Raw genomic sequence first — 26,137 nt, 5'->3', positions numbered from 1 at the left:
AGTCATTGTGGGGTGGCCTTATGTGGTAAGCATTCTATGGGAACCATTGATACAGCCTCCTTGATCTCTCCTGAGCTGGATGCTCTCAGAATGCCATTGCTCTCCTGTTGTAATTGGGCTTTAATGTTATTGGCCCATTTAATGGTTGGATCACCTCTTTGGCTGGCTGACTGAGAGGCTCAACCACAACTCAATCTTGTAAGCTGTTGCACAAGTGCTAACAGAAGAAAACAAAACAAAACAACTTAAAAAAAAAAGCAAAAAACCCCAACACCAGCAAAATCAACAATAAAAAAGCAAAGAATAAGAAAAGAGAAATAGAGTAGTAAAAGAGAAAAAAGAATATTAGACCAAAGGGAAAAAAATGATTATGAGCAGAAAGAAGAAATAGTAATAAGAATAAAGATCAGAAAGACAAAGATGGCAACAAAAAAAAGAACAAAGTAAGAGAAAAAATAAGAAGAGGAAAGAAGAAAAAATACATTAAGAAAAAGAAAGAGTAAAATAAGAGATATGAAAGAAAAATAGGGAGAAGTTAATAAAAAGTCTATGAAAGACAGAAAGTAATGAAAATAATGAATAAGAACAAATTAGAATTCATCTCCGTAGAGTTTAGTACCTGCCTCCTAGGATTTCCCTTTCAATATTGCTCTGATGTTGCCTGATGCTGGTGTAAACTAATGTCAGGTGTTGTCCATATCTGCCCCTTGGCAGCCTATTCAAAGTTACAAGCTATCTACACAGGAAGGGCCAAGCTGTGCTGGAAGGCCAGCTTTTACTGGGACCAGGGGTGGGTCAGCAAACATCCCAGGGCAATGCAGGATATGCCTTTGCCTTCCTCTTCCTGCCAGCCTGACACTGACTATTCTTGAAAGGGCTTCTGGCAGAACTGGGAGGATCTCCCATCAGGGGAGGTGCCATTGAAACTCAGGAAAAATGGTGGGTATGTTCCTCTGTCCGCAGATCACAAGTCTGAGTATGTTCTGGATTGTTTCTCTGAGCTCAGCAGGGCAGATATCCTCATAACATTTGATGGTCTATCAAATTTGGTTGAAGTTAATTAACCATGAAATCATTATCAAACCTGAAGAAATGATACAAAATTTCAAGAATTCAGTTGACACTTGAGTTGACCTCACTTGACTTGCTTATTATTTATATATTTATTCATCCACTACCGTGTTTGAAGAATTTTTATTGTCTTAACTGGTCACCTCAGAATATGGTAAGTGAGTTGTGTGGGTGTATGTGTGTGTTACGTAAAGCCAAGTTAGAGACAAAATTATTTCTTTTTGTACACAAGATCAGGAAGTTTCCATTCTGTCTTAGGAAGTGAATTCCCTGTGTATGAACTTTCACATCATCTGTTCTAAACCCATTAGATAAAAGTCCTGAGAAATAGATGTTATCACCTCCATTTTAGAGGTAAGGAAACAGGCTCTGAGAAGGGCCTAAGCATCACCAGCAGTCGAAAACCTGGAATTGGAACCTAATCTTTCTGATTTAAAAATGCCTTTTTCTTTACCTTCAACTTCCTTAATGGTGATTTGATTTATCTCATGTGAGTTCTTTTACAGCTCTAATAAAGCTTTAAAGTTGATTGCATCAGCCCTTCTGCCCATTCCCACTGTCACTACAATAACATGGACCCTTAGAGTCCTCTTTGTGGCTTATGGTCATCATCTTTGAAACACTCATCGACCAACCTATCTTCCTGTTCATACATTATCTTTCTAAGCATAGATCTGATATGTCCCATTCCTTAAGTCCTGATCATTTATTATTTTTTAGAAAATGTTCATTTGAAAATACTATAGAGTAAAAATTCTCTAAATTCCTCTTTCTTACAAATTAACTATAAAGTAAAAGTGTCTGTTACTCACTTTCCATGGAAAGCTCCTCTAACAATGGACACAGAGTTTCCTACTTGTTCTTTCTAGTTTATTGCCATGTACTTTCTAATTTAAATGTTAATCTACCTAGAAGCTCTTTTATATGGCATGAGGTAGGGAGCTATTTTCATTTTCACTGCAGATCATCAATAGTGCAAAGTCAGATTTTAAGTAATCTATCATATCCATGGAATTTTAATATCGACATATACTTAGAACATTTTGTAGAGAATTTCTGATTATTTTGTTTCATATTCTACACCATTATCATGTTATATCAGTGGCTCTGTAATAAGTACCCAATATCTATTCACTAATATTTTACAAAAAAATTGTTTTTTAATTATTTCATATTTATTCTCCACAATAGCATTTAAAATCAAATTATCTCACCCATCCCAACTCTATACCATAGAACAAATATAAAATGTAATTGTGATTGTAGTTGCAGTCAATTTACTTATTGGAATTTAAGAAGGGTTAGCATAATTTTTATTTTGAGGTGTTTATTCATGAATAGGGTATATCTATCATTTATTCAAGTTTTATTTTATGTCCTTTAGTAAAATCTTATACTGTTTTCTTCATATAGTTCTCATATTTTCTTGTAAATTTAATAAACAATTTTGTAATTCCTTACTCTCTTGCATTTTATCACTTAAATTCATCATGGATCAGGAACACAGACAACTCTTAAAGCTCCAAATTATTTTGCTATGATCTTACAATAAGGAAATAAAGAGGACAAACTATCTGTAAGGACTTAGGTGGGTAGTATTTACATCTACAATAGGTGCAAAAGGTATTTGATAGCGCTAAGTAATAATAACTTGAAATGCTCTGTTAAAAAATAAGCTTTAAAATACAATTTTCATCCAACCCCACATCCTCTCCCATCGTGTTTGGTGCTGTCAGCTGCTGTGAATGCACAGTTTCCCACCATGACCACATCACAGCTTCATTCTCAGGGACAGAGGCAAAGTTTGCTCATGGGACCCAGGTCTGGACCTGGATCTGATGTGCACATGGGGGTCATCAGGCCATGTCCTCCCTGGATCCTGGCAGATGGGCAACTCATCCGTATTCCCAGGAGCACTTGGAAGCTTCTCTCCATTACTTTTCCCCTGATTCAAGACAAGAGGCAGAAGATTACAGAACAACTTCCAAGAGGATTCTTCTTTCAATATATCGTAGAACTGGGTTTTGTTTTAAAATTTCAATTTAAATAAGGCATCTGTTATTTTGCAAGATATGGAATTCTACATATTTCTTCTTTGTTTCAGGAATAGTAATGCGGTCAAAATATTATTTTCTCATTTTGAATTGCCTGGTAGATTATCACAATGTCAAATGATAAATGTGGCTTTATTAAAAATGCTGTTCACATTTGTCAAGTATATTTGTGTTGGCAGATTTACATTTTTTGCTACTGAAGAGGTTCCTCCTTTCAGAATCACATTCCGAAACTGCTGAAGGACCAGCCCTGGAAACTGTGAGAACAGAAAGAAGGGGCTTTCCTTTTGATGCAATCTCTGAGGATTTTCACCCAATTGAACAGCTGGAAGTAAAAAAGTCTTAATTCTCTGAATACATTTCCTGGTAATTTAGAAAAGTTGTGGTTGACGAGTTGGGCTTGATCTCTTCTTTTCCTGCCTTTATTCTTTTCATTTTCTATCAGTTCTTTACAATAATTACTCCCAGATGTCCCTTGATAAAAAACAGACATCTGGGTCAGTTTATCTGAGAAAAACATAAATATCAGATGCCACAAAACCTATATTTAAGGGTTTCCAAAGGAACCCAGAAGATCAAATGTCCATTTTTGTTTGTTTGTTTGTTTTTGTTTTTTGCAATGCTGGTCAGAACATGAAGCTTAGGAGAATGATGAGATTTTTTGTAGGAGCTGGAACCAGTGTGTTAGCTCAGGCTGGATCAAGATATTTGCAGAAGGGACTAAGCTCATAGTAATCCCCCATGGTAAGTAACTTTTTTCTATTTTTGAAAAACTGGTAGATGCTATTTAGGTAAAAACAATTTAGGATCACTCAGGTCTGACTCCCACATTCTCAGCATATGAATAGCAATTTTGTAGCTACTTGTCACCGTATGTGGAAACACTACTTTGTAAATGGTTTCTTTCCTTCTCTGCTTGTAACCAGATCAAAATTCTTTTCTTTGAATACACATACACCAAAAAGGGTAGACTCGGGCTACAAATTAAAATATTTTAAGTACAATGTCTGTAAATCATTGGTATCAGTTATGGGTTTAAGATGCTTTTCTTGTAGGCAATCTTTTAATTGAGAGATACTTTTATGAATGATCTCTACATTTTCAGATAAAACATAGTGCTTAGTTCTCTCAATAATCTGATAAATTATTTGGTTTTTATCTCATCCCTAACAGCCATGCAAAACCTGAATTCTTACAGTGAATGAGTAAAGAACTTCCCAATTTATGCTGTAACAAGTCTTGTTATACTGTCTAAAGATGGACCAGTTTAATGAAATTATTAGTTCAATAAACCATTTCAGGTCCACAACTATGAAGAGTTTGCATTATTATACATCCTCATTTGTTTATTCATTGTCTCAGAAAACAGTTTAGAACACAGTTTTGGTGCTGAATGCTGGAGATAAAAGAATGAAAAAGACATAGTCTCAGCACTCATAAACCTTCTAGCCTAGTATATAAGTATTCTAGATTCTGGTTCATTTGGGCCCCACATTCTTTGGCCTATGGCTCCCATAGATGTGGAAGGTCTTGGGCTCATGAGCTGCTTCCTTTCTCAATTTATGTAAGAATTATTGTGTATGAAATACATGTATTTTGTTTTGTGGAAGAGTTTGATAAAATGGCCCCAGACTGTCCCATTAAAGAGAATCATATTAGCTAGTATTTACTGAGGGCCAGACACCACATCAAATAGCTTTATTGCCTTATCTAATTCCTCAGTAGCCCCGGGCAGGGGATCTTCTTAGTCCCATTTCATAGATAGGAAAACTGAGGCTTAGAGTAGTTTGCTTATTTGTCTCAAGTCACACTGCAAGTTACTATGGCAAAGTTCAGGATTCAATAGAGACTTGTCTATTTCAAGGTGCATGGTCAGGACCATTATATGGTATTAAAAACAGTCATTTTCTCTTCTGAATATTTACTTTTCTATAGTTTGACCATTGAAATGGACTCTTTAATTGACTACTTAATTAGTAATAGCCCACAATTTGTGTTACTATTCTTGCATGAAAACAGTGCTTCTGCTTCTATATATGCCACCTCTCTTTCTTCCCAAAAAGATCAAGTCATGCTAAATATGCATTTATTAAATACTTAAAATATGATTACTAACATATTTATATAAGATGCCAACTTATTTTGACATCATTCCACCCAATTTTCTTTCCATTTTGGCATCAAATTTGCTAAAAGTATTGTAGCAGTTAAAAGAACTAGATCAGTTGTACCAAACTTCATTACTAACTAAATTGCATAACTCAATTCAGCCTTTCCACTCGTGATGCGACAGCTGCAGAAATACCAAACGGAACAGGGGCCTCTGATAAGCAGCACAGCAAGGATAGCAAATGCCCTGGAAGCTGTAAGGGCAAGAAATCCAAAGGAGCAGTCTTTCAGCAGAAAATAGCTTAAGGGCCGATCATTAAGAATTTAGACTCTGTAACAACTAACCTGGTCTATCAGTGGGGATTGGATTCTACAAAGAAGTTCCTTGAGAATCAATCCAGATACCCACCTCTTCGTATGGATACATATAAATAACAAATACCTGTAAAACGTATTGAAATACTTCTATTAAATACTCAAATATATTATTTCTGTTATTCTTTCTCTAACTCTAAATTATGCTCTAGGCAAAAAAAAAAAATTACTTTATATGTGAAAACCCTTTAAAGAAGGACAAGTAGGAAATTCAGGGAAAATGGTGACAAAAGATAAAAAGACACAACCCAAGGTACCCCGGCAGAGAGGGGCCGGTTTGTAGTTCTGGACTACATTTATATCTGATGTGATTTTTCTTAAGCTTCATCTTTGTGAAATGTTACAGGGTCAAATTTTGTATGTTTAAATGACTATTGGAAAATATGAGCACAACTTTATAGCAGGTACATAGGAATATTTCTATAAAAGTTTTTCAGATAGTGGGCAAATAAAGTCAGGAGAATCAAAGTATTTGGTCCTGGCACACAGCTCACTGTTACAGGTAAATTTTCTTTAAATTCTTCAGTTAAGGTAGGGAAGGAAGGCAGGTAATGCAGGTGCTGCAGGCGAGGTGCTGGTGTGGGCTCAGAATTGGTGGATTCAGTCCCAGGCCGGTCACATATCATGTCGCTCACCAGAGAGGCTCATGACGCCATTCAGGTTTTCGGAGGCAGCTGTCTCCTGACCTAGCAAGACAGCATTAGTGGGGCATTAACTAGTAAGTGTAGCTCTGGGAGCCTAAGAAGTGGAGATGTTTGGTCCATGTGGTATTTTTATGTTGAAAGGTTTTTAAAGACATTTATATAATTTATTAATTTATACCAAAAATAACCAAAGAAAAAAAATGGGAAAAAAATCACTGCATTTGTTATTTGATTAGATGATAATTAATATCAAAATACTTAACTGTGTTAAGAATGTCATAAACTAGATTTGTTTTATTCTAAGTTCAGTCCAGCAAATCTGTTCATTCTTCATTAGCCTTAAAAATGAAACCTTGCCTGTCTGAGTGAGGGAGAACATTTCACAAGGATGTTCTGGCCCACCAGGTCCATTCAAACAAAGGTTTTCAGAGACTTTTCAGAGTTTTTCACAAAGTTGACAAAGCATTGAAAAAAAAAGAAATGTCATATTTGGTTTTCTTAGTGGTTGTGATATGAAATTGAAAAGCAACTTTTCTGGTCCTCTTTTTTTCCCAGCTGACTACATAGTCAATGTAAATTGTAGCAATCAAATTAAATATTGGTGACAGATATAATTCATGAGGGTCCTGAAAAATGTTTTTAGGAGAGTGTGAGGCAGGGACATTCATAGACTTTGATTCTGGATCCTTCAGTTTCTATACAATCATCCATTAGCAAATAAATTTTCATTCACTGGTTATTGCTTTATTAAATTTATAAACATAGTACATGCCTATCATGGAAAAAATGGAAAATGCAAAAAATAAGTAAGAAAAAGAAAGCATTTTTCTCAGTCTATTGAGATCTTGCTTCCAGGCATATCCTCTGTTTGGCTGAAATAAACTTTTAATAAAAATTCTCTACAAGTTTTCATGGGGATGTGAAGTACAGCATAGGGAATATAGTCAGTAATACTGTAATAACTATGTATGGGGTCAGGTGGGTACTAGATTTATCACGGTGATCTCTTTGAAGATTATATAAATGTCCATCACTATGTTGTACACCTGAAACTAATATAATATTGTATGTTGACTGTAATTGAAAATTTTAAAAATGATTTAAAAAGTTTAAATAAAAGAAAAAATAAACAAAAATTTAATATTGACATACCACTTTTACTATTTTGATATATTTCTGTCCACTCATTCTGTATATGCAGCAACCAGCTGAAGTGGATGTTGTGAGGATTAAATGAAATTAAATATGGAAATTACCTACCACAAATGTTGGGACATGGTCAGTGACAAAAATGTCAAGTCTCCAGAATCCAGATTACCACCAATTGGAGTTCTTTATGAAATCAGGAGTAGAGCTAAATATACTAATTTTATCTAGTCTGATCGTCAGTATTTGCAAAATGCTTTCAATTTCTAAGACTAATCGTTACATGCTTCTAAATATGACTAAATGTAATAAACATTATATCAAATACTACTAACCTAAATATAAGGTGATCTCTAATTTTTCAGTAGATATATTCTAGAAGTAAAAAAGGGGGTTGCAACTTGCATATATAAATTTATACTAATATAAAGTCAAAAATCCAATTATAACATTTAGATTCTTAATTAGATTATAGCTACAAAGTTAAAAATTATACCATAACAAATATCAAATGTGAAATATAAATAAAATTTTATCAATACAAATGTCAGGTGATTTTTTTTTTTTTTTGCCCTCACATTTCATTAAAATTTTTATTCAGACTCTTCGCATGCATCTAAAACATCTACTTTAGAGCAATTTCTAAGTTACTGAATGTCTGCTTTGGGATCCTTGTATGAAGATGTCACTGGAAATGCAGATAGGCAAGACAAATGATGGTGCACTAATTAAGTGTGAGAAAGTCACCTTTCCCGTAGTGATGGCTTTGTGAATTCCAGACATATTAGAGCAAAGTGGAAGCATTTATCTGCAATGCCAAAGAGGTGAATTCCTATTAGTAAGGGCAAGGTATGGTCCCATGAGATTAAAAGGTCAGGTTGGAGCAGAAAGTCATACAGTCAAATGGCTAATAATTATTATAATCTTTTATTTCCATAGCATTTTTAATCAAATTGCTTTTCAAATCTTGTTTCATTTTGGTCTCAGTAGCGATGTTGAATTGATTTACATTCGCATCATTGTTTTCAGACAAATAAAGCACCAAAAAATGTTAATTTACTTTATTGGCTCAGTCACAGAACTTGTTATGAGCAAAATGAACCAGAAGCAGAGCACTGATCCCCTTGATTTACAGACCATCATAGTTCCACTAGAATTTGAAAAACTCAGAGAAGCTAAATGAGTCTACAGTTTTTGATACTGGTTGAATCACTGTGGAGCTATGACAGAAAACTCTTTGGTGATGGAACAAAACTTGTTGTCACAGGTAGGTATCAGAAGAATGCAATTTTTCAAAATAATAGAGGGAAGGCAAGAAACAATTAAATTGAAATAATAGTAAGAATATTTCGATAACACAGGAATGTGATGAGGATTAAATGTAAAAATCGTAGGAGAGATTGTAAAACAAATCCTTACAGGCACACAGAGACAATACTGCGATTATTGTAGCAGGGGTTGGCTTTTGTGTACACACGGACTTGTACAAAATGCTCATGATTAATGTATGCAATTATCATGGAAGATCTGGCCCAAAGACAAAGGTTATTACTATAGGTCAGCTTTGTGAGTTGATGCATTTCCATTTCTCATGGTGTAAACGTCTTGCAAAAGAGGCTGGGCTTTGGAGTCAGGATCACATGGAGCTCTGGCTCCACCACTTACTGCGTATGTGAACTTGGGCAACCATTCTGTGGCCTCAGTTTCTTAATTCGAAAAATGGGATAGGATGCATCCAGAAGGGTTGTATGAGAATTGACTGAGATGGTGTGAATGAAGTACTTGCACATAGTCTGTTCCTTCAATTCAAATGTAAAGGGGAAGTGTATCCAGTATGAAGAGTTGTTTGTAGCCAATAATACTGAAAGAGCAGAAATTCCCCAGAAACTCAGCTGTACTTCTAACTACTTATAAAAAAATGAATCTGGAGGTATTGGTTTCTTTCTTCCACCACTGTTCTTAACCCTTGGCAAGAAAAATAAGGTTAACATGTGTTTGTTTTTAATTTTTAGTGTTGGTTTATGTGCTTTAAATCTTAATCCCTTATCTTAAATGATATTATTTCTAACAGCAACATTTATCAGCCTCAAAACTTATAGTCAATAAGTTTGAGCTTTATGCTCATGTTGATTTTAAAAATCTTAAATTCATACTGAAAATGATCAATACGTAAAGTCAATCAAATATAGCTAGAAAAGCCATAACTAAAATTCATACTAAACATAAAATAACTATAACTACTTATTTGATAAAAGATTATTGACAAGAAAAAAATAACACAATATCAATATGTAGGAGTGAAATATCGTAATTTCTATTGAAAATATAGTTTACATTTATGTAAAATTTGGTAAATTTATATAGAATTCTTGCTGCTACATCTGAACACCTCAGGCAATTTAACTCAGATATATTATTTGATTATACAAATGGCTTTATAGAAGTTTATTAGAAGCCTTGTTTACTTTTTGATGTTATTTCTGTTGTATGCATCATGAAAAAGATTTTGACCATAAAAATACTTTTAATGAATTAAAAAATATTTAAAGAGAAACATATAGTATAATTATCCAAATATAGGTACTAGCCATATTTAATCAAGTACGCTATTTAATACTCAGTTAACTATTACATGGAGAAAATCACAGAAGTTACAGATTCATTTTATCTTGAAAAGAATGACACACAATAAATCTAGCTATGGAAAAGGGCCAGGCAATAAGAATACTGTGTTACCAGACAGAAATATTTCAAGATTGTCATTTGATTTTCAATTTCTTTAGTATAATGAACCAGAAATATTACTATGAAGAAAAAAGTTATTATTTATTATATTGACTGGACTACAATTATGTATATAATGTAGAATTAAAAATTAATATTATTTTATATAGCATGCTTTTATAATAAAAACAAAGTATATGGTTGGAGAAATACACATCTTACTATTATAATTAATAAAATACTATTGCAATAAAAGCAAGATGTATAAATTTAAAATAAGCACATTATGACTTACTTACATTTACAAAACAATAAAAAAAACCCTCAACATTGTTTGCTTACTGATTTAGTATAAAAATCAGGAGCTTTGCCCCACAGGCAGAAATACTCAAGAATTTTTTTCCTTTACTTCTCAAATGAGAAATCCAATTTTTTTCCTTAAAATATTTCCCATTGAATTGTATAGTAAGACAATATAATAAAGAGTTTTTGTTTAAATTCGAAATCAAACTGGAAAGGATTCTAACATTTGTAATTTCAAAAATCAGATTACTAATAAATGTATAAGCAAGTAACATTCCAGCATTCATGTGATATGCTTTTTGTAAATGTATGTTTTCTATATATTTTGACATTATAGCTGCAAAAAACTCTAGAACTATAACTTTTCATATTACTCCAATTATGTATGTGTTTTTATTCAGCAGATGACTTCAGCTCTAAAATTAACTCAGCAGCCATTCAGCGTAGACATAAATTTTAGGGGAGATATACAGGGCCAAAATATGGTATAGTAGTCATGTTTAATCTTCAAGTAAAATTCCAAACTAAAACACATTTTTGGTGAATCTTTCTAAGGCCAAATGAAATTCTGTTAAGGGCATTATCTCACTAGATTAACATAAGTGTTTTTGAAAATAATAGAATTGTTAATAGACATGTTGTAAATATTGCTATTTTACCTCTTAATTCAAAGGGTCATAAATAATTTGGAAGTTCAGTTTTAAATACTGTCCCCAAAAATTTAGAGTGGTACAGGTGTAAAAATAACATGTTATACAGAATTAGAAATCAACTAGGAACCCTATTTCTTCAGAACTGGGCAGGGAGGTCCATATTTAAAGCTAAAAAAAAATAACTTGAAGTAAATTTCCATTAAAACGAGTGACAGTGTATTGCTTAGAAAAAATAAAATATTTCCTCCAGGCATTTATTTTTTTATGGAAAAAAGAAAATTTGTTGCCTTCCAGAATCAGTTGAATGGAGAGTGAGTTTCCACAGGGTTACAGAACATAAGAATGTGTGGCCAACGAGAGCTTAAGTTACAAAATTTATGGGGAGAGATAAGTACTTTTTATTTTTTTATTTTTGTTGAACTTATTGAGGTGACACTGGTTAATAAAATTATACAGGTTTCAGGTGTACAATTTTATACCACAGCATCATACATTCACCATCCAAACTCAACTCTCTTTCCATTACCGTCAGTCCTCCCTTTACCGTCTTCTGCCTCTCCCACCCCACCTTCCCTCTGGCAAGCACCATATTGGGGTTTGTGTCTGTTTTTGTTTTTGTTTTTTTTCTTACACTTTATAAGCCACTAAAAATTCTTATCTGAATCTCAGTTACCTCCTGGCCTTTTCCCCTATTCCCATCATCTACTCTCCACATATGATAGTATGAAAGACATTAAAAACAAATTAATAAGTTTACACATGTTGGAGCTCTTAAAAGTCATATTCCATTTTAACTTGTGGAAAAGGAACAAAGGTCAAGATTCAATTCAGGCTGTGTCATTTAATAGCTATGACTTTGGGAGAGTGACATAACCTCTCGAACTTCTCTTCCCCTCTGAAAATAAGAACAATAATAAATATACCACAATATATCGTGGATGAAAGACCATTAAAAGCACTAATTAAATGGCAACTTTTCTTCCTTTCACAATATGCCAGGTTGTTCCAAACAACAAAATGTTGTTTCCTTAATTCTTAATTGTTACTCCATTTCCCCCCACAGAGAGAAGCCTTGATTCAGAGATTGCCCCCAAGCCCACAATTTTTCTTCCTTCAGCAGCTGAAATAAACCTTCATAATGCTGGGACATATCTTTGCCTCCTTGAGAAATTTTTCCCTGATGCTATTAAGGTATATTGGAAGGAAAAGAACAACAATACAATTCTGGCATCCCAGCAGGGAAATACCATGAAGACTAATGACACATACATGAAATTCAGCTGGCTGACCGTGACTGCGAAGTCAATGGATGAAGAACACAAATGCATCGTCAAACATGAGAATAATAGAAGAGGAGCTGATCAAGAGATTCTTTTTCCTTCAATAAATAAAGGTATGTGCATATAAATATAACCTCCCAGAACACTTCTCTTCCCAAAGGGAATGCCTTATGTCTGTCAAGTATTAATAAAAAAGGTATATATAAATCTTTCTTAAATGTTGCTACATTCAATAGTAGCATAAATGTCCTGCTATTTTCCCACAGAATTAAAATATTATAGGCTTTGGAACATAAAAAGATAAAGAAATAAAGAATTTTACTCTTCTCAGCCTCAGTTTTATCATCCAAATATTAAAGTCACATGATGGTTTTAGGGTTGCTGTATGGTTTAAATGAAACAACATACATGAAAACACCTAGCAACTTAGCACACAATAAATGCTCAAAAAGAGATTCCACTTTGGATGATCTTATTTGACCAGAGAATAAGAACAGTTATACATCTTTCAAGAATTTTCTACTGATCAGGCAAAGTCACAGTCACTTCAGTGTTGCTAAACTCAAAGTGTAATCAGTGAGTTGCGAGGCAACAGGTGGTGTCCTTCTGAGGGAGTCGGATCAAGGTTCAACAAAAAAAGAATAATTTAGGCCTCCAGTTTTTGTATGGTCCTTAGTTTTTCAGGTTTGTATTTTATATATCACTGTAGGTAAACTTTATAATTAAAAATTGGGTGAGGCTGATGTGTAGAAACAAATTTCCATTCTACATAACGAGCATATATTTATTGCCATTGGAAAAACACATGTACTGCAGCAGTAGCATGTTTCTGGCCTGGAAGGATGTGGATGAATACACCAGGATGACTTGCCGTCCCAAGGCGGATGTGCCCAGTGAAGAGAATATCCTCTTTCCCTAAACATTCAGGGCCACTCGAGATTCAAGCATGATGTCCCAAAAGAGTGCCTTTGTCAGATTTTGTACATATTTAAACAGTGAGGGCCGAGCCCTGAATGTGCCCTAGTCCCAGCAGAGGTCTGGGAACTCCCTAGACGCAGACCTTAAAGTCCTGAGTATCAACATAACCAGGCCAACGTCCCCAGAGTGCCCACAGGAAGGAGTCAGTTGGAACTGTACCTGGTGGTTAACAAGGCCTTTCAAACAGTGGGGAGCAAGCCCATAACAAGACGTGCTAAGACCTTTGCTGTGTACCAGTCTGAATTTTGGAGTAAGACTTTTTTCTCAAATCTGGTTTCCCCAGTGATCAAATCAGGTTTGAACCCTGGCCTTGGCTTTCTCCTGGGGCTGCAATGAAGAGAAAATGAAATAATGTCAGTGAAAATGCTTCCTTTTGAAAATATAACGTAGATGTATCAATACATATACATGTGTTATTTATATCCTTTCCTAAAACTAAAGTAACATTGCCAAAACAGCCCTAATTTTTCTGTTTCTACAGCAAAGAAACAGAGAGGAAGCAAATATACAAAGCACAAGTTTAATATACTCACTGGCTTAAGTGTCCTATTATGTTTTCATTTTTCTAGTGGTCAGGGATGGCCATCTTAAAGGAGAGAAGGACCAGTTTATAAGGTATTTTACTTGGCACTTAATTTCTGAAATATGGAAACAAAGCTAAAATGGGCATTTTGGTTAATGTCATTCTATGGCAAATTACTAATGCTGTTGCTTGTAAGGTATTTTGTTGTTGTTGGGTTTGATTTTTTTTTTTTTTTGGTTTATTTGATAAAAGCTAAGATTATAATATGGAAGCACAAATCAATGAAGCGATTCTAAAGAGAGATGAAACTAATCTGGTTTTAGTTTTTGACCAGATTAGGAAAAAGAATTTAGTAAACATACAGATTTTATTATGAAAAATTGACACTTCATTGCTTTTACTTCCAGCAATATGAGATCTTATATTTATCTTTTGATGAATAAAGTCACTGTAAGGAAAATAAGAGTGTTTTAAGAGACAGCAAAGTGAGTTTTTGAGGATATTTTAACATCTAAACATGATTAGACTAGTTTTTCCAATCTTGGGATTTACCCCAAGGCTTATATACCTCACAACCATTTCTTTAGTGCATCCCAAGAAAAAATGTCATGAGCGCATTAAACTGCACACCGGAACTGTGTCCACACGGTCTGGAACACTCCTAGTAGAAAAATAATAAACCAAAGCAACCATTGCAACTGCTTTCCTTCATCCAATGGTCAATGAGAAACTTTGTCTTTGTATGTATATTTGCCTTTTTTAAAAAACATTGTAGATAAATGCAATTCTTATCTCAGGCTTCATAATTCAGGGAACTATAAATGTGACTTGGTTTATTTTCTTTTCCTGGAAGCATTGCACTGAAATGCCGAGCTCCTGAAATGAAACGGTCATTTACTAAGTATGATTAAGATATCTGGAAGAGACAACATTTTACTGTCCACAATCTTGGAATTTTGTTGTCTCTCTAGATTATTTTCTACTTCTGTGGATTATTTTTGCAGAGTACTTTCCACATGTTCTCTCCCATTTACTCCCCCACAGCGATCCTTTGAATGCTGGCTCTGCCGTCACTGGTATGACTCTCAGCAAGTTGCTGGTACTCTCTGCACCTCATTTTCTCGTCTGTAACATGGAGTCCAAAATACTACTCACTTTCATGTTACTGGGGGATGAAATGAGATCATGAGTGTGAAGCATTTAAAATACACTATGCCACACAGCCTTGCACAGTAATAACCACTCAGTAGACATTAGCTTTTATGACTATTGTCATGTCCACAGAGACCACAACTGCAGAAAATTATGAGTATGAGCTCGGGTCACTGGGGATATGCATGAGTAGGAAAGGTATGGCTTAGACGAGAAATATGCCTAACCCAGACTCCTTCAAATATGTAAGATTCTGTTATGGATTCTACGATTAAATGAATTTATTTGGGTAGCAACTGCTCATGTCAGCAGTGCGTGCTGAAGACTGCAGAGCAGCTCCTTTTTCTGTTTATTTTTTCCAATCAACAAGTGTCATATATACTGAAGAGATACTTTGTTGTTGGCAGTGTGCTAGGAGAGATGAATGCAGGAGGAAAACAGGTAGTCTTGGGTAGGACCCTCCAGTTATGATTAAAAAGAAAAAAACATGTATCTTTTGTGAACTTCAACATCTTCATGTGCAGAAACAATACTCAGTAAATTAGATATACTGAATTACATAATCTAGCATCTCTTCCTGGAATTGAGGGACTCATTTTTAATGGCTCTCTCCTCTCTGTGGATAGATACTCTCTCTCTCTCTCTCTCTCTCTCTCTATATATATATATATATAACTATCTGTCATCTATTTATGTGTCTGTCTTTACACACACACAAACACACAAAGTCAAATAACAGTTATGAACAATTTATTAATAGTTGCTTTCATTTCTTGTAGAGGTTGCTGGTATTATTCCTATAATAGAAGATTGTGAGGAAGATATACATGGTAAGTTTTGCATATACTTGTCTTTATGACATGCTATATCATTTTTCCCTTTTCATCAACACAAGTTTTGAGCTTCTCTGGCTTAAGATAGAAAAATCAGAAACGCTGGGTTTGCAGAATAGACTGAGTGCTATTTTAAGTCAATCCTTCATTTCCTAGCAGTCATCTTAACACAGCAAATGCTGACTTTTGGTATAAGGTGACTGTGAATTAGATGCTGCTGTAATATACTCGGGATTATTTCAACAATGACTTTACTCATTTATATGACTTTTGTTTCTAATGACTAGTGACGTGATATCAAGTCTAGATTTTTGTCTTTGGTCCTTGCTAGCAGTTAATGACCTGAACTCACATGTTTAATTCTTATAATACTCCTGTGGTGTGTACAATATATTTTCCCACTTGACAAGTGAGACCAATGATCTAAAATGAAGTCCTTTACACTATGCCAAGCAGCTAGATCTGGGGTTTTAATCCAGGCCATCGGAATCAAGACTTCATACACTTACTCAGTTCTCTATTCCACTTTTGAGAGTAAAGTCATAGGGCAAGAAAGCCCAGAGCCAAGACCCGAGATACAATGGATACATGGCTGAGGTGCAGGGTAGGGGCAGTTTCTGGCTTCCCAGTACCACAGATGGGACTTCAACCCCAGTTCTTTTAATTATTAGTGGCATGAATATTGGTACTTACACTTCATGAGAAATACTTTCCTCACCTGCCAATCAGGAATAATTAGACCTAACCCAGTTATTGAGGAGATAAGGTCACATATGTGGAATGTCCAGCATAGGGTATCTCGTTTAGCTGGCATAGAATACAAGTTCCTGGCCCTTCCTCCCTATACATGTACAAAGGAAGCACCTAGAAGCATTGGCTCTGGTCCTGCTGAGCTCCCCTCCATTCCCAGTATCAAGGGGGCTCTGGACCTCAGCTAACACCTTGCCTGACCAACCCAAAGGATTTCTGAGCACATTGGCTCTTGAGGGTCTTTTCCACATGAAGAGCTAATTATTCTGGAGTTCCGACACTATGGAGATAAAACATGTCAAAGGGAAATTTCCACAGGAAAAGGCTTGGCCTTGTGGTTTACTGAGCAGCAGTCTGGCCCACCATCACTGCCTTCAATTGTTCCTTGACATCACATATTTCTTGCAAAACTTAAAGAACATTAAGTACAATTACATTATAGTGTCAGAGGCACAATGAAGAAAATTCAGGAAAGACAAGTGAGAGAGCCATGACCTCTTAAAGTTTCAGAGAATTTGGATTAACCACTTTCTTCCAGTTAACATAAAGCCCTCTTTTAAACCTGCAGCCACCAGCTGTGAACACCACATTTTCAAGGATTGTACCCTCAGTAGGAATCACATTGCATTCACACGCACTGACTCAGATGCTTCTACATCAGCAGGTCAACTTTCTATTAATGCTTAACCCTTTGATGTCAGGGTATTGTTTACTGCACTTGGAGATACAGAATTCCAGAGTGATTAAAAATGTTTTCTCGGAAGTCATGTTGCTGGGACTGAAATTTGGTTTCTGGGATTTACTAAATGCATGACAACTGGCAAATCTCTTCTCTCCCTGTCCTCATGTTATTTGTAAAATGGCAACTAAAATAATAATCTCGTAAGTTACTGTAAACATTATATAAGATTAAAGTTTCGAATACAAAGCTCTCAGAGTGTTTGGGATTTGGTTAGTGGTTAATGAAGAATATTAACTTTTATTATTAATTAGAGACAGAATGGTGTTAAGAAATGATAAAAGTCATTTACCACAATTACTTGCTTCTCATTGGACTCTCTCATTTAAAACACCACCTTAGTTCTAATATTTTGGAGTGTTCTAAGTGACTTGACCTGCAAGCTACATTCTAAGTTGTCTTGCTGCTGCTGCTGCTGGTGGTAGATGTTTACTTATTTTGGGGTTGGTGGTGTGGAAGTGTCACTTCAATGTAGATCATAAACATAAATAATTATGACCCCCTCCCATTAATATTTCCTATCCTTTCAAAAGAACAGATGAAACTAATTAAATGACTTCTCCTAGGTGTATTGCAGTTGCAGCTCACCAATACCTCCGCTTACTACACCTACCTCCTCCTCCTCCTCAAGAGCCTGGTCTACTTTGCCATCGTTTCCTTCTGTCTATTTAGGAGAACAGCCATCTGTGGCCATGGAAAAAGTTCATAACAGATGACAGCACAAAAGGATCAACAATTGTTCTTCATTTATTTTCGCTGGACATGTCTGCTGAGGATCTTGCTGGGCTTCCTTTCTGAGTTTGAGTTATTTCGTTCACATGCATTTTTCTATTATGTCATTATTGCATAATGGTTTTCACACCCCTGGGCAAAAGAAACTTCTCTCTGTAGCAGTAACAGAATCTGCCATTACTCAGGCGCAGGGCCCAAGGGTGCCCTTTGTCACCACTCTTCCCATAACCCCAATCAGCTCCTCTCGCCAACCCACATCACCACGCCTTCTGCGTACAGACAACATGCAGCTCCTAGTCACGTTCCTCAGTGCTCCTCATCCAGACAACCGCCTCAGAGCTTCCATGTCGCACACCCAGAAGCTGCCTTCTCAGCTACTTGTATTCTGTATTTTGTTTGTCATAATAAGCACAATAAATATTTTTAAAAACCAAAAGTCTACTTTTGTCCATGTACTTTAATCTGATACATCTAATTGAGGTCCCAGCTAAGGAGGAACATGGCAAATGAGGTCTCAAATTCTGTACTGTCGTCATGGCCAACACTACCTTTGTGTTTCTTTCCCTGAGACTCTAGTTGCAATCCTTTCTTTGGAGCACAGATTCCAAGAGGGCCAGAGCCCAGTGAAGGTGCCCAGCTAACTTCTCTCTGAAAGGTCACCATTCACATACTCTTTTGGTTTGGGATAGTCCAATGGTGACAGCGTAACATCTGCCATGATTGGCACTGTGTGCTCAGATCTATGCCAGCGTTTCACATGCATCAGGTTTCCTGATTCTCACAATGACCCACGAGAACTGCTCTGACACTGGAGAGGCAGGGTGGTGAGGGCTGAGCCCCTCTCCTCTGACCCGAAGGGCCTGAATTTGAATCCCGGGTCTAGTGTTGGTATCTGGGTGACCTCAGAGAACCTATTTGAACTCTATGTGCCATAATTTTCTCATGTGTAAAATGAAGTTACAGTGCCTGGCCTCCTGAAGTTGTGTGAATTAGATGAGTTAATAATGTTTGGTACATGCAAGTCCTCAGCAGTTACTGTTAGTTGCTCTACTTTAGAAAAAATAGAAATGATAAAAGTCATTTACCACAATTACTTGCTTCTCATTGGACTCTCTCATTTAAAACACCACCTTAGTTCTAATATTTTGGAGTGTTCTAAGTGACTTGACCTGCAAGCTACATTCTAAGTTGTCTTGCTGCTGCTGCTGCTGGTGGTAGATGTTTACTTATTTTGGGGTTGGTGGTGTGGAAGTGTCACTTCAATGTAGATCATAAACATAAATAATTATGACCCCCTCCCATTAATATTTCCTAGCCTTTCAAAAGAACAGATGAAACTAATTAAATGACTTCTCCTAGGTGTATTGCAGTTGCCTTATGAGCACGCACACACACACCCTATCAATCCTCCCTAATTATATTTCTCCACAGCCAGATTAGATGTGGATGGAATAGGGACTCAGTGAGTTTCTGCTAAGCATCCGGCAATCCCGTTAATCATCTCTGAGCCCGTGGAGGTAGGTGCAGTCCACAGTTTACAGATGGGAGAGATTGTTCTCTCCTAATGGTCACCACTTTGTAAGTAATAGTCATTTGAAGCCAACTCTCCCTAAACTCAGAGCACGAATTTTGTTACCTCGTATGTTGTGGCTTCCCCTTCCCGTACTTTCACCAAGGAAGAACAAAACAAGCACTGCTTCTTCTCCAAAGTCAGTGGGAATTTTCTTAAGCACTTATGGGTGCATCTCTATTTTCTTCTCATCTGTATACTCTGGCACAACCATAATTGCTCCCTTTATTATCAACAGTATGAAAATCCTGCCTTATTTTATGTGTGTCCTAGATTTGCAACTCCTCCTTGCGGTATTAATGAAATGAACTGAGGATCTCAGGTAACGCAAGGCCTTTGACAGTGCCACTGCGTGCACCACTCTGGTATTCCAGCTTCTCCCTTAGACTAAACAGGTCCAGATGTCCTGGGAATCACCTTGTGGAAGCCTCGGGTATGTCTGTGGCCATTTCTGAGGAAGGAGGTAGCTGTACTTCCTTTTGAGTCCAGTACTTTTCCATCACAGCAGCACTGCCACGTGGTGGTGAGGTGGGAGGGACACTATACCAGAACTTTTGCCTCACGCTCCATACTTAGAGCCTCTGTTACTTGGTCTGGCTCCAACTAGCAGTGTCATTTGCTCTTGACGATGTCATATTTCCTACATTTACCCATCTTTAGAAGAAGGTGTTGAAATTCTAAATAATTTCAGATTTCTAGCATAGTTTACAAATTCAATGATTAACAAGTTAATGGAGTAAAAATAGCAAACACTTGCATAGTGCTTACTAGTTTTGGTCTAAGCATGTGTAACTTGTTTCTCACAAGAACCCCATGAAATGAGGACAATTATGTCTGATCTACAGATGGGAAAACTGAGGCAAGAGAGGATAAATATTATCCCCACAGTTAGACATCTAATAACAAGCAGCACAGGTATTTAAACCCAAGCAGCCTGGCCACAGGCTCTGCCCCTGAGTTCTACATTACTTGCTACTAAAGTAGAAACAGGTTCCTTTAGATCTGAATTAAGATGGGAAAATTTCCTTCTTATTAGGCAAAGAACTGATAAAGAGAACTGCCTTTTCCCCTGTCCACACTTCCTCTCCTTACTCCTACCCTGTTCAAACAATTAGCGGGTTGTAACAACCTGCACACAATTTTCTGTCTTGGGAAGATTTTAATATGCTGAGCTCCCACACACCAATCAGACACCTGTCATTAAAGCATATGCCACTTGGTTGGAGAAAAGAAATACCAGAACAACAGGTTGCATCCACAGGTGCACAATGGAGAATTGGGCATAGATTTATACATTTCCACAGGAAAGCTCTCATGTCTCTAATCTTTATCAGCTAGTGTACTCCACACACTTCTCAACCATAAAAAAGGGCAAACTTCAAGGAAACTATTCTTAAAATTTTTCGCATTATGAATTCTCCCCACTGTTTCAGGATTCATAAACTCATAGATTTTTTGTAGGCTTTCTCTCAAGCAAGCAGGCTATGGTTAATTAATACTTGATTTTCCCCTTTAATCAAAGGTCTATATAATTGCCAATTAGAAATTCTGAGTAATAAAAGATAGCCAGGGATACTATACCAGCATGACACAACTCAGCCACATAGCTAGAAACCCAACACTCCGAGAGCCGTAAATACTAACCTGGTTTAAACCATGGTCTCTGTCAGGCTCTCTGAGGTTGTTTTTCTTTACTTTTGTTTTGTTTGAGTAACAGCAAGTGCCTGCAACATAGTGAGCAGCAGGAATTCCACCCGGCAGTCTGCATGCTCTGTGTCTAATGCTCTCACTGTACCACAGTACAGGGATCACGCTCCTTTCACTGTGGGAACGACCAGAGAGGCAGGAGATATGCCCAAGGCCAATCACGGAGTTGTGCCAGGAGTTGTGTCCACATGATTCCAGGGCCATCTGACAAACTCTGCTGCTTTACCCATTGCATCAGTGGCTCTCTTCTTGGAGCCTTTGAAAATCACTGAGGCCCAGACTTCCTCACAAAGTCAGGCATCGGACTTTAAACAGACTCCTGCGCTAATTCTACGGTGTGGCTGGGCTTGAGGCCAGCAAGTGACTGGAATAGCTCCTGAGCTCGGGGGGCTGCTCTCAGGCAGCGAGGAGCCATCGCAGAGCCCATCCCACAGGAGAAGGTGCCGCAACTTGGGAAGTGTTCATACCATCGGCCCATCAATTCCTAAGAAAACAGAAGGCATGGACTAAGGTTTATGTGTGAGGATGTTCATTGACTGTAGCATTATTTAGAGCAGCCACAAATTAACCCAAATGCCCTGTAAGAAAGTAAAAGAATAAACAAAAGAATGTCATATGACAGAGTACTCTGAATCTTCAAAAACTGTAGATTACTTAAATGAAATATCAATCAGGAAGTGTTGTAGAAAAAATACTATGCATAGAAGAACCCTACTAAAATTGTTAGATAATACATTTATGTGGCTCAAAAATCAACAAACTAAGAAGTACACTAAGAAATGTTGCTTCAACCTCTGTCTCTACCTCCCCAGCCTCTTACAGGTCACACATTTGTTTCTTGGGCATCCTTTTAGTTTTTATTATGCAGCTATGAATGCATGCAGTCTGTCCAGAAAGTATCCAGTGACATACTATGAAAAAGGGACATTTATTGAAAAAGATACAAGAAACACTGCGCGTAGGACAATGATTCCTCAGTCTCATTCAATGTAGGCAACTTGGGACCTCACACAGTTCTCCCAGTCACCATCAGCTGCCCTGTCATACTTTCTTGAATTTCATCAATGGTCAGAAATCCTTCCCCTTTCAAAGGTGATCTTAGTTTTGGAAAAAACCGTAAGACTCATGGTGTCCAATCTGGGCTGTAGGTGGGCTGAGTAATCTAGGTGGGTTGATGTTTTACTAAAAACTCCATACAAGATGTGATGCATGAGCCAGCACACTGTTATCACAGAAGCTGCCAATCACCAGTTTCCCAGAGCTGAGGTGTTCTGAAACTTCCGAATAGCATCCATGGAGGAATGTTCAAGTTTAATGTAAAATTTGATGCAAATTTGTTGCTATACTTACTCAGTCATTTTGAATGTGACCACAGAGTACACATGCTCATTCAGCAGTGTCTACTGCCCCCATGGACTAGCACAGTAAAGTCATCATTGTTCATACATGCGCATTCCAGTCCACTCTCCTTGGCTGCCAGGTTACACTGATGTTGCGCAAATCATTCTTATATTAATAGTGGTTGGACTTTTTCCAGATAGCCCTTGTACATATATAAATACATATGCATGCGTCTATATATTATTTCCTCTTAGTACACAAGGGTAGTATACAATATACATTATTCTGCACTACACTTTACTTACATATCCTAGAGCTCATATGTCAGTATACAGGGACACTTTGCTGCATATTTCACTGGTAAATGTACAATACTTTATAAAACCAATTCTCAATGATAGACTGTTGCCTTATTTCCAACCCTGTGCTATTATAAAAAATGTTGAAATGATTGTCATTTTGAACACATGAATTGGTCATCTCTACCACAATGTTAAGTGAATGCCCAGAGTGTACTGTCAAATGTCAGGACTTGGCTAATATGACAAGGTAAAAATAATCTTATCATGGCTTTACTTTGCCCTTCTCTTATGAGTGAGCATAAGCTCTTTTCATATATTAAAGTCTGTCTACATTTCTTCTTCTGTGAACTATTCATGTTCTTTGACCACTTTTTCTGTTAGTAACACTAAAAAGTATGGCACTCATTTTCATGTGTCTGTGAGTGTTTAAGGGCAAAGGTATAAAACAAAATGTTCAATGTATGGTAGGTGGGTACAAAAAGTTACGAGATTGTATATATTTTTATTTTCTCTAATGAATTTAAAAGTAAAAATTTCTATACATCAGAATTAAAACGTCTGATTTAAAATTGGGAGGATTTTGTTGGATTACAATCAGCTTTAGGTTCTGTGAAATCAAGTCACAGGTTCTTTTAGGTTCTTTTGGAAATCAAGTAGAGGTTCCCATTCAGAAGCAAAATAAGACCAAATGGATACAAGAAAGATCAAATTTAATTAGATTTACTTCTTGATTCTCATTAATTTTGTCAGATCTCTTTAGGCCAAATACTCAGTCTTCTACGCAGAACGATTTTCAAGTGGCATGCCACAAGAATTTTTGAAACATGCAATGCCTGTTTAGTCAGGGGCACTGAGCTCTTTTCCCTTAGGTTGTCAAAAAAAAAAAAAAAGGCAACAGCTAAGATGATTATAGCCCTCTGGAGTGAATGCTGTCTTCAACCATAAATATATAGATCATATAATAGATTTGTTATCTTATTGTTCATGTCATACAATAAGGTTGTGTCTGATTGGTTAAGCCATGGTACCAGAAATCCTTAAGTCACCTCAAGCAAAAAGAATAGGCAATTACTATTATTATTCTTTTGGTAAATCAATCAAAATTAGATGTATTTTTTGTCAGATCAGTAAAATATTTTTGGGAGTGCCACCATATTTTAAGTTTATGTGTGCCATGAGATGAAAAAGGTAGCAAAATGCTGAGTTAGTGGAAACTACTGTTAGGAAAGGTAGGAGCACACAGGACACTTGAAAATCACTGAACACTCTGTGTGGCCAATTTCACAGCTGAGCACTACTAGGCGGCATCTCTTGTGGCTTCAAACTTCTTAGCGACTTCCTTCCTCAGCTCAGCCTGGGCTGCCCTGAAGTGGGCGGTAATGGAGGGGAGAGAAGGTGGTGGAGGCGACAGCGTGGCTGGTGGGAGGGTGCTGCTGGGGCTGATGGTGGTTTAGCTTCTCAGGCTTCCTTTGTTGACGTGCTCTGGCAAATGTGGTTGATTCGTGGAAAATGCTCAAAGTCAAACCGGCCCCTACTAGTTAGGTCTGTGCAAGCAGTGGCTTGGGTATTATAAGATAAAATAAGGGCAGTTAAACCACAACCAACTTTGCTCACATTCGAGAGGCCACAGATAATGTAAAGAAAATATCCATCTGCATACACATGCAGGGGGGTTATCAGACATACTTTTAGGAGTGGGTAGGGGCTCCTCATTTTTTATATACAAAGTTGACTCCAGTTGGTTACTATGTGAGCTGGAAATCTTATGTCCAGGACTGTTTAGATGCTGCACCATCCGTCCAACAAGAACCTGTGGGGCGGAATGAGCAGACGACTCTAAGGTAATCCTGAATGTTACACCCAATATCTGTGCTTTTCCATGGAATCTGATTTACCGAGGTTTGTGCCTTGTGTTTGTTTCACAGTGTAGACAAGGCGACCCAAGGCCCATGGCTGTGAACCTCATGGTGTGGGCAGACTACAGATGTGGGCAACAGGGACGAGCTTTTTCCTTCACAAGAACACAGCGACAGCAAGGCCCTACGTTCAACTGTGCCACTGAATGTCATATACTGAATCATGCAAGTCCCTCTGAAGGGACAAGACTTAAAGGTTAACCTAAGCAAAACTTAATAGAGGTTGGCGTCAGGCAGAAGAGGGCTGTTCAGCAATGTGAACATAGAAACCAAATGCTGTCCTCCATACCTCAATCCAGCATAGGACAAAGTGGGTGCTCAGGTCCCAGGCTCTAACTGTGCAGTCCTGGGGGGAGTATAGCTCTATTTTGCAGATCAGCACTTCAGGCTTTCATAGTGTGACTTCACAACACATTCATAGCAGATACTTCATTCTTTGGTCTGTGCTCCTAAGAGACGACTACTGGGAACCTTGGCTACTGGTTCAGCTCACTGTGTTTGAGTAAAAGATGTTTCCCAGGTTAAATTAATACAATGACATCCAGCTTAGGCATCACCTGAGTGCTTGGTGTGTATGTGCATCCACTCCTGAGGCAAAGCATTATCGCTGTGATACTGCCATTGTGTTCCATAGGTGTTATTCCCAAGGCCAGGCCCTGGAGCTTTCCATCTCCCTTTCTCCTCCATAGGAAGCTCTTCCTGGTTAGGCTCCCGCCTCCCAAGGGCATTTCGGTCATTTGGCCCAGTCTTAGAACAAGCACAGATGGAGCTGATTTGATCTGCACAAATGGCCAGTTCCCACCCAAACCAGCACTGTTACCATGATGCACAACCGAGTTTTTCTTAAATGAAAGAAAACAAATGAAAGAAAGAAAACAAATAGACATGCTGCCTTCCTATGAAGCAGTGAGGTTGTAGTTCACATGTTAAAATCACTTCACCATATAATTTAGTTTACTTTAATCCATATTAGTTAAACACAAAGGGAAAATGATGGCAAAGATTTCATAGTGTGGTTTCAAATAAGATGTCTCAGACTACTTTAGAACCAGTCTGCTAAGAGAAAGATACAAAATGTCTGGTGACCTTTAATATATACTTAAAACCTCTCTTTCCCCTCCTTTGGTAATTACAACACTTTGGGCCAAATAAATAATGCAAAACAAGAAAAATAAAACTAGTAACTTTGGTATATGGGATTTTATTACATTTTAAAGTTGTACAAAGAGCACATG

General features: G+C 37.0%; 1 protein-coding gene across 1 annotated transcript in view; it reads left to right on the top strand.

The window, feature by feature from the left end:
• Window positions 1-25,103, top strand: part of LOC129063171 (uncharacterized) — a 38,585-nt gene extending 13,482 nt beyond the window's left edge. The window contains exons 4-8 of the mRNA XM_054564198.1: window positions 8,629-8,666; window positions 12,143-12,472; window positions 15,792-15,842; window positions 18,226-18,446; window positions 24,912-25,103. Of these exons, the coding sequence (XP_054420173.1) occupies window positions 8,629-8,666; window positions 12,143-12,472; window positions 15,792-15,842; window positions 18,226-18,446; window positions 24,912-25,103 (832 nt within the window). The remainder of the gene's footprint in view (window positions 1-8,628; window positions 8,667-12,142; window positions 12,473-15,791; window positions 15,843-18,225; window positions 18,447-24,911) is intronic.
• The last annotated feature ends 1,034 nt before the right edge of the window (window positions 25,104-26,137 follow it).

This window comes from Pteronotus mesoamericanus, unplaced genomic scaffold (assembly GCF_021234165.1).
Source record: "Pteronotus mesoamericanus isolate MK-2021 breed Mesoamerican mustached bat unplaced genomic scaffold, CSHL_Meso_final scaffold_85, whole genome shotgun sequence".
In the NCBI taxonomy this organism is placed as follows: domain Eukaryota; kingdom Metazoa; phylum Chordata; class Mammalia; order Chiroptera; family Mormoopidae; genus Pteronotus; species Pteronotus mesoamericanus.
The sequence above is the reverse complement of the archived record's forward strand: the minus strand, read 5'-3'. Positions and strand labels throughout refer to the sequence as shown.